The sequence below is a fragment of the Rhamphochromis sp. 'chilingali' genome, assembly GCF_963969265.1.
Source record: "Rhamphochromis sp. 'chilingali' genome assembly, chromosome: 13".
In the NCBI taxonomy this organism is placed as follows: Eukaryota; Metazoa; Chordata; class Actinopteri; order Cichliformes; family Cichlidae; genus Rhamphochromis; species Rhamphochromis sp. 'chilingali'.
This window is the reverse complement of record NC_137940.1, coordinates 27,234,032-27,242,944: the sequence shown is the minus strand read 5'-3', so window position 1 is coordinate 27,242,944 and position 8,913 is coordinate 27,234,032. Positions and strand designations below refer to the sequence as shown.

The 8,913-nt window shown below is 45.6% G+C and overlaps 1 protein-coding gene across 1 annotated transcript; it reads left to right on the top strand.

Moving 5' to 3' along the window:
- The first annotated feature begins 4,599 nt into the window (after positions 1-4,599).
- On the top strand, positions 4,600-8,663 carry egr1 (early growth response 1). Its single transcript, XM_080901614.1, has 2 exons — positions 4,600-5,296; positions 6,120-8,663. Exons 1-2 carry the CDS (start codon positions 5,086-5,088, stop codon positions 7,451-7,453), a joined length of 1,545 nt encoding a protein of 514 aa, XP_080757740.1. The 5' UTR covers positions 4,600-5,085; the 3' UTR covers positions 7,454-8,663.
- Positions 8,664-8,913: the final 250 nt, after the last annotated feature.

Genomic DNA, 8,913 nt, shown 5'->3' with positions numbered 1-8,913 from the left:
AATATGACTTTGAATAAATTTTTTTCCAAGCAGTCGAATCAGAAGTCACTAATTATTATTATTTTGATCAGAAAAACTAATGTACACAAGCTTCTCGAGTCTATAATGTTTCATCAAACAGAACCTCTTCGCTGTGGATGATGAATACTGAGCTGACCTGTTTTTTTGTATCCATCGGTCCTGTCAGCATGCTGGGGTCACCCACGGATTATGGCACAAGAAAGCATTTTGTAGCAACCTTTAAATGTTACCCGTTGCTGTGAATGCTGCACAGTGTGGGGAAGCCCCGACTTTCAGTGTGCTGCCGGTGACTCATCCGGAGCTGAAAGGTCAGGGGTCAGCTCTTTTGTCATAAGCATCAAACAAACAAGCTGGGTCCTCTGTGAGTCACACACAACCTCTGGGGCACATGGCAGGGTTGGGAGGGGGGGTGTCTGTGTGATGTTTTTGGTAATTGTTTCTCTGTCACCTTCCACCTTCACGAGGCAGCAGCAGACGGATATGAAGATGGAGCAGCTATTGGATGCCGCAGCTCTCTTTCTCCGTGATACACCACAGCCATTCCTGCTCCACAGCCTGCGGGGTAATATGACAAGGAGGGATGCTTGCACTGACTGAGAGAGCGAGCAGATTGTTTTTCAAACATCACTGGGGCCTAAAGCTTTAGTAGGTCAGCTCCCATAGTAAAAGAAAACTTGTGATCTTAAAGTCTCGCCGCTAAACACAGAGCCTGCCTTCCACACTGGCATTCCTGAAATCCTCTCAAAAGGGGGGGCATAACTGTTTCAGAGTAGCAACAGGTGGTGTGCTGTAATCTTCTGCATTGTATTGTCATGGGCTGTGTTAGATTTCAGTAAGCGAGCCAAGGTTTATGATGACTGGAGCACAGAGTGACGGTGTCAAGTATTTAAACAGACACACGTTGCTGGATGTCTTCCCCAAAAGGCAAAAGGCAGTTTCCAGAATCCCATTAGATCCATTTGGCTTGTCACGCGTGTCAATTAGTCCAAATTCTCTCTACATGTTTAAAAAAAAAGGTCAGGGAGGCATACTCTTGTTGATGTCACTTTAAAAAAAACTTTGAGAGAAAAATGACATTTATCAAATAGCCTCCTATCATGTTCTCAGCTTCTCTCCCCATCACTGTGTGACTATGGGCTAATATTCAGCCTGTCACTCTGCCCGAGACGATCAGGCCTCCGCTCTTCTCCCATTTAATTATCAACTCTGGCTGTGTATATAACACATCCAGGCCACATCTAATTTTTATCATAATAAAAAATTGCCCCCCTTCACACACACACACACACACACACACACACACACACTTTCCCACATGCTCAAATAAAACTATGAAACTATGATCCTGTGCTCCAAAATAACCAGGACCCGCTTTTTTTCTTCTCTGTGTCATTACACTACCCCTCCCACCCTCGTGTCTCCTCTGCCAGATTGTGTAACATCCAGGCTTCAGTAGCTGTCATCACCCACCTTCTAATCCTGGTCCGCCCATCAGGGGAGCACACCTGTATGCTAATGGGGAGGGATTGCACCACGGCTCGGTGTGGGCAGCCCAGGAGGTGAGGCGATGTGACGGAGGAGTGGGAGTGCCTGCCTCCCTGGCTGCCCTGTCTACCTGACTGACTGCCTGGCACTGGGTTCTGAAAAATGCCAACACAAAGCTTGATATTTGCTCCCACATAGATACCGTGGGTGAGAGGATTTTCTTTCATTTTCTATTTTTCTATCCTCCTACCCACCTTCTTCATCTCTTTTTCTCCACCTGCCTGGGATTCTTTCAATTTCACATATTTACTTATTGCGCTCACCTCCCTGTCATTCTATTGTTCCAACTCCTCTTCATGGATGCTCTTTCTATTGTTTTTTGGCACATCTACCTACTTCCTCGTGTTTTCCTTTCAAATCAGGACATGGTTAAATATTAACCATTGCTCGTGCAGGATATGCTTATGTGTGTGTGTGTGTGTGTGTGTGTGTGTGTGTGTGTGTGTGTGTGTGTGTGTGTGTGTGTGTGTGTGTGTGTGTGTGTGTGTGTGTGTGTGTGTGAGTGAGTGAGTGAGTGAGTGAGTGAGTGAGAGAGAGAGAGAGAGAGAGAACAGGGGCATGACTGTTGCGTGTAATGTTAGTTATCTTTTTTTTCCTCATAGGTCACCGGAGTTTGATCGGGTGAGGACTCCTCTGCCTGGTTTGTGTGGGCAGTTATTTTGAACTTACCGATGAGAAGAAACCGCTGACCTACATACACAAATATGCAAAAGTACACACAGATCCTGAGCATCTACACACGTAGACTAATTCTCCTTCTCCTGCCCTTACAGCATCTGGCTTCCACCCCCTCCATGCATCAGAGTGAAGAGAGGCCCAAACAACCACTGTGAACTGTTTATCATCTTTATTACTTTATTACTTTTCTGAGAGTTTTCCCTAACCTGATTTTATTACATTGTCATCAGATGATGAGTTCTCTCATCTGCTGCTCTCTGCTCTTTTCTTCTTTGCTTTTCCACAAATTTATCGACCTTGGTAGCTGATGCATGACAGCGGTGGTGGATGCAGACAGGAGTTTAGATTTGGTATCATCACCTTGCCACATTTAAAATCATTTTGTGTAACTCACCATCATTGTAGGCTGTCTCCTGGTCTTTTATCATCAAAGTAACAGGCCCATGGAGGAGGAGAATTCTTGTAGCTGAAAAGCAGAATGTAAATCCAAACGTTAACTGTGTGTGTGCACGGTGACAGGCTAGCATTTTTTTCTACGCATTGCCACATACCTTCAAAATGTATTAGATTTATACGTCCAGTATCCGGATGAATAAACAGAATTACACATTCTCCAGCAGCGACATCTACTCCAGGCATATTTGGATTTTGTAAAGGAGCCTCTGCTCCAGATCATTCATAATATATGACAGAATTTTGCTATCACTCTAATAGGGGTAAACAGAGACATTTGCCAGAGGCTGAATGGAAAATGCCTGCAAGGGGATGCAATCCAGCAAAGACCAAACGCCAGTTGTGCGTACCTGAATGATTGTTTTGTTACCACATCAATCGATCCATCGATCTATGTCAGTTTTTTCAATCAGTCCGATTGTGATAGCATGCTTGTGACAGCGGCATCTGGATGGGGCAGTTTAAACGTAGTTCAAATGCCTTTTATTCACTAAACCCTGAATGTAAATCAAATTATATTCATCGGCAGCATCTTTTCTCTCCCTCCCTCTCCTTCTCTTGGACCACCTCAAAGTTTCCTGCCCACGATATTTCCCAATAAGGTTGCTCACATATAGATCCAGTCAGCAGCAAGTGAAACACATCGATTTCCCGTCAGCTTCCACCGAGGAGTGTAGGAGCCCCAGCCGAAACTGGAGCAGCCGGGGTAACATCGGTATCCCGCTGGCGTCCTGGCAGCTGTGCACAATGTTGTTAACGCGGCCCATTAGGCCGCTGAGTGGCAGAGAGATTCCCTGAATATTGAGCAGGGGACACCCCTCAATTAGATAGATCGGTCCGTACCTCGTCAGCAGCCGCACCTATCTGTCCTCATTAATCAATGACACCGCCGAAAGAGATGGAAAGTTAATTTAGGAGAAGTTTGCTGCCATCCAGCAGTTTGCAGCCTCCTAATTCTCAGACCGCTGCTTGAGAATTGTCCACACACACACACACACACATACATACATACATACATATATATATATATATATAACCCCACCGGAATAAGTGTTTTTGGCTTGCTCTGTGCGTCTGTTTAAACACTAACTCGGTCCTCGTAAGCAGAGGTTTTAGAGAAACGCTCGTCCATGCAACTCCTAAGTATCAGTAGTTGTTGAAAAAAAGGGCGTTAAAGTTGTGCGTGAGCTGGTGTTGCAGTTGGGTTTTGCGTGTTTTGGACCCAAATTGTTGTACAAGTTGTTGGAATTGTGTTTAAAAAGCGTTCGTCGTGTTTTTGGCTTGCTCTGTGCGTCTGTTTAAACACTAACTCGGTCCACGCAGCGCAGTTCTTCTGTTTCACAGAGTGGTTACAGGCGAACCGCGAGTTAAGCTGCGCTTTTAAACACAGGACCGTAATTCTGTCGCTAACATTAGTTATTGTGAGCGTTGGACATGATTTGCACTCCATTCTCTCATTCGCTGCCAAACAGCGATCGGCTTTGCCAAAGGAAGCTCCAAATAAGGACAGGGGAAATGGAAACCCACCGGAATAGGTCCTTATGTAGTCACGACCTTATAAGGCACGGCGGAGCAGGGCTTTCCGGCAGCAGCGCTGCCTGCTGCACAGATGGGAAATCCAAATCAAATCTATGGGACGACCGGGAGAGCGCAAGAATAATGCTGCTGTCTATGAAGATACATTGATTCGGGAGAGAGGAAGAGCGGCGTTGTCTTCACAATTTACTGTTAGAGCTTAATATAAAGTCTCTCCTCTCTGTTTCCCCCCCCAGGCCAGCGTCATGTGTCCTCCACTGCAGTGCCTAAATATGGGCTTCCTATGCTCCAAATATGGACATCTACGTCACAAAGCACATATAAAAGGAGCGGGGAAACCTCTCGGCTCATAGACAGCCCTGAGAGCCCACAAGAGCAACTGTTAGAGCCGAGATAGAGAGACAAACAAATAGATCTCACTGACAGAAAAATCACATTAAAAAGTAAAACGTCAACTCAAAACAACATCAATCCAAAAAGGTAAAAAGCCTGAATTGGAGAAGTAATTTATTACAAAAAGTCGAAATTAATCAACAGATTAATTTTGATGAATCTTAGGGAATGAGTATAAAGGAGACGTTTGATTTTTTCCGAAAAGACAAGTGGATCTTTACTCACCTCTAAGAGAAACACGGACAACGACAGGACCACGGGAGAGCAAGAGTCACGGACTAAAGACAGAAAAGCTGCATCTTCCTCGGCATCAGAAGAAGTGTGCAGCGCTCCCTGAACGGGGCTAAGTGATTCCTTCCACCTGCGAGGCACCGCTCTGCTAACGTGCGCCCAGCCTCCACGCAGTCAACACCAGCCATCAGCGCAGTCTCAGCCCTGCAGCTTCAGCACCAGCAGAGGATGGCTGCAGCCAAGACTGAGATGATTCTCCCAGCCCTGCAGAACTCCGAGCCCCTGAGGTTCTCTCACTCCCCCATGGATAGCTACCCTAAGCTGGAGGAGGTGATGATGCTCAGCTCTGCAGGGACCCCATTCCTCTCTGCGTCTGCACCAGAAGGTGCCGGTTTTGGCTCCGGGGAGCCAGGAGACCAGTATGACCACCTCGCTGGAGGTAAGATCTGGAGATTTTTTTTTCTATTGCTTCTGGTTGTTTATGCTGCATTTAAAACCGAATTAAACGCATCTGTAGAGCTATAATGAACCAAGAAAGAGTTGACAGAAACAGCAATGCAACTTACAAAAATATTATTTATGTTTGCTGTTTATTGCTATTTCACTGGATTAAACAGTCATGCTTGATTTAAGTTGACATTTAAGATTTTTAGTTATAAGTCTGCTGCATGTAGTTTTGCAGTCTTCCCCTTTAGCTCACTTAACACTATTGTTTAATATTATAATTCTGTTAAAACTAAATACAGAGAAATAAAAACACCTTACTTAACACTAATTTATTGATAGCTCTATATCCTTGTCAGGTCTCTAAAGACTCAGACTCTGCTCTGCTACCGCATGCTTCTCAACACTCCTACAGCTCAATTCAAATTGCATTTCCAAAAACGGCTGAACTGCAGTTTCGATGATCAATCGCCTCTGGCTCTGTGATGGGTTTTAGGAATCCGAACGCTGTGCTTGTGTGTGTGTGTGTGCTCGAGCTTGTGAAAGACAGGAAGTAGGAAAATAAAAGAAAGATTGAGAGAGTTTGAGCTAATGTGTTTAGAAAGCATGCGGCTTCTGTTGCTGTTTAGATAGACACACTTCTAGGGTTGAGGGGTAAAGAGTTTAGTTTGAGGGTGTTTCTCTGTGTGGGCACCTGTCTGATCTGTGACAGGAGAGAGGGGTGACACACTGTCCACTGCTCTGGCAGGTTTCCCTCTCCCTCCCTCTGGATATTGACAGTTTGATTTATGTCTCTGCTTTCTCTGTGCTCCCTGCAGATACGTTACCTGATATCCCCTTCAACTGTGAGAAGCCAGTGGTGGAGCAGACCTACCCAACCCAAAGGCTGCCCCCCATCTCCTATACAGGCAGCTTCACCCTTGAGCCCGCCACCACCTGCAGCAACAGCCTCTGGGCAGAGCCGATCTTGGGCCTGTTCTCTGGGCTGATAGGCAATGTTGCGCCCAGCTCTAGCTCTTCCTCCGCAGCCTCACAGACCATCTCATCCTCCTCCTCTTCAGTCCCATCTTCCTCTTCTTCCTCGTCTTCTTCTACCTCCTCGTCCTCATCTCAGAGCTCCAGCCTCAGTTCTTCGATTCACCACAGTGAACCCAACCCAATCTACTCAGCTGCCCCAACCTACTCCAGCTCCAACTCTGATATCTTCCCAGACCAGGGCCAGGCTTTTCCCACTTCAGCTGGAACAGTGCAGTACCCACCCCCTGCTTATCCCAATAGCAAGACCTGCAGCACAAGCTTCCCTGTGCCCATGATTCCTGACTACCTCTTCCCTCAGCAGCAGGGAGAGATCAGCCTGGTCCCTCCTGACCAGAAGCCCTTCCAGAATCAGTCAAGCCAGCCCTCCCTGACTCCTCTTTCTACCATCAAGGCTTTTGCAACCCAGACTGGTTCGCAGGACTTAAAAAGTGTCTACCAGTCCCAGCTAATCAAGCCTAGCCGCATGCGCAAGTACCCCACCCGGCCAAGCAAGACACCACCCCACGAAAGGCCGTACGCTTGCCCTGTGGAGACCTGCGATCGGCGCTTTTCACGGTCTGATGAGCTGACGCGTCACATCCGCATCCACACAGGTCAGAAACCCTTCCAGTGCCGCATCTGCATGCGTAACTTCAGCCGCAGTGACCACTTGACAACGCACATCCGTACTCACACCGGCGAGAAGCCTTTTGCCTGCGAGATTTGCGGACGCAAATTTGCCCGCAGCGACGAGAGGAAAAGACACACAAAGATCCACCTACGGCAGAAGGACAAGAAAGCAGAGAAGGTGGGGGCAGTGGTCGCAACAGCAACCCCGGTCTCAGCAGCCTCACCTCCCTCCAGCTACCCCTCTTCCATCACTTCCTATCCTTCTCCAGTGTCTTCTTACCCCTCTCCAGTCACCTCCTGCTACTCCTCTCCCGTCCACACTTCCTACCCATCTCCATCCATCGCCACCACCTACCCATCGGTGTCCATGTCAAGCACCTTTCAATCCCAGGTGGCCTCCTCCTTCCCCTCGTCAGTGGCATCCAACATCTACAGCTCCCCTGTCCCCACCCCGCTCCCAGACATGCAGACCACCCTTTCCCCAAGGACAATCGAGATCTGCTAAGAACGAGCAAAGACAAGAACTTTTTTTAGTCTCTCCGTACCTCTCTTTCCTTAAGGTTTTTTGAGGGGAAAGAAATCAGCATCAAAAGGACTTTGTTTTTCCCCCTCCAAAAAGCACTTTTCTGCTCCCTGTGCAGTGTTAGGTGAATCTTGAGATTTACCTGAAAGAGAGAAAAAGACACATGTCAAGGACCGGGCAAAGACAATAGAAGATGAAAAGGGATTTTTTTTTCTGTCTCTAAAACAAATGCAGCACTTCAAGTGCATATGGGACTCTGGAGACAGAGAAACTGCCAAGTCTCTGTTATAGGTACACAATAACCATGAGACAAACAGATCGCCTGCAGTTGAAGTACAGAGGCATGTTCGTCCTTGCAGGCGGTCATACAGTACTAAAGACAATGAATGATATACATAAGCTATCATATATGTATATTGTACATGTGCCACGTTTCGTTTTTATCATTCTTTGGTACCACTGATGTGAACAGTTGTTTGCATATTTGCATTGTATTATTTGAAGTGAGCAGGGCCATATTTTCTACATACTTTCTCTATTATGTAGTGATGATGCTGTGATACGTTTCGACATTGTTTGAAGAAAAAAAAACCGCACTTAAGTATTCAAGCATGAGTAAGAGTGATGTTCGTTTCTGTTTGTAAATATCATCCACTGGTACTATCTCTTTCTCTCTTTCTCACATGTGACATATCGCTCAGTTATATGGAAAAACAGAGAAAAGAAAAAAAAAACATTTTCTTTTTTTTTTTTAGAAAAAAACTTAAACGCTCCTGTTATTTGGTGCCTTTTGTGAAGCCTTGTTGATTGTGTGACATGGCTGAGCGCGAGAGACGATGCACAGCATCTCGCCTTAAGGGTTGAGGGACTATTTTTGTTACAGAATGTACACAGAGGGAGTGAAGGGACGAGCTCCGAGGGCACCGCTTCATTTTATCAGAATGTAAGCAAAAAAGGATAAAAATTATAAAGTCTATTTTTGTAAAACTGAAATGTAAATATCTACATCTTCAAGAGCTGGAATGTTGAAGTTACCTACTGAGTAGGCATGGGATTCTTTTGTATGTTATATACATGCAGTTCATTATTTTGTGGTTTATCTTTATTTTGTAATTGTGTTTGTTAAAACAAGTGACTGTTTCTGGCTTCTAAACACATTGAATGCGCTTAACTGCCAACGGGATATTTGGTGTACAAGATATCCTTCCAGAAATGAAATATAAATAAAAATCTGAATATATATGTATATTTGTTTTCATGTGCATTTTTGAACATTTTCACTGGTTCTTCAGGCCACCTTCGTTGCATCAAATCTCCACTCTTGATTTTGCCATGCATGATGCTCGTGCTTAAATGGTATACATTTCATCAGCTTACTTGTTAATTGCCGGCAGATTATCAGTGGATTTACAGCATAGCTTTACATCACAGAAAGTTGCCCT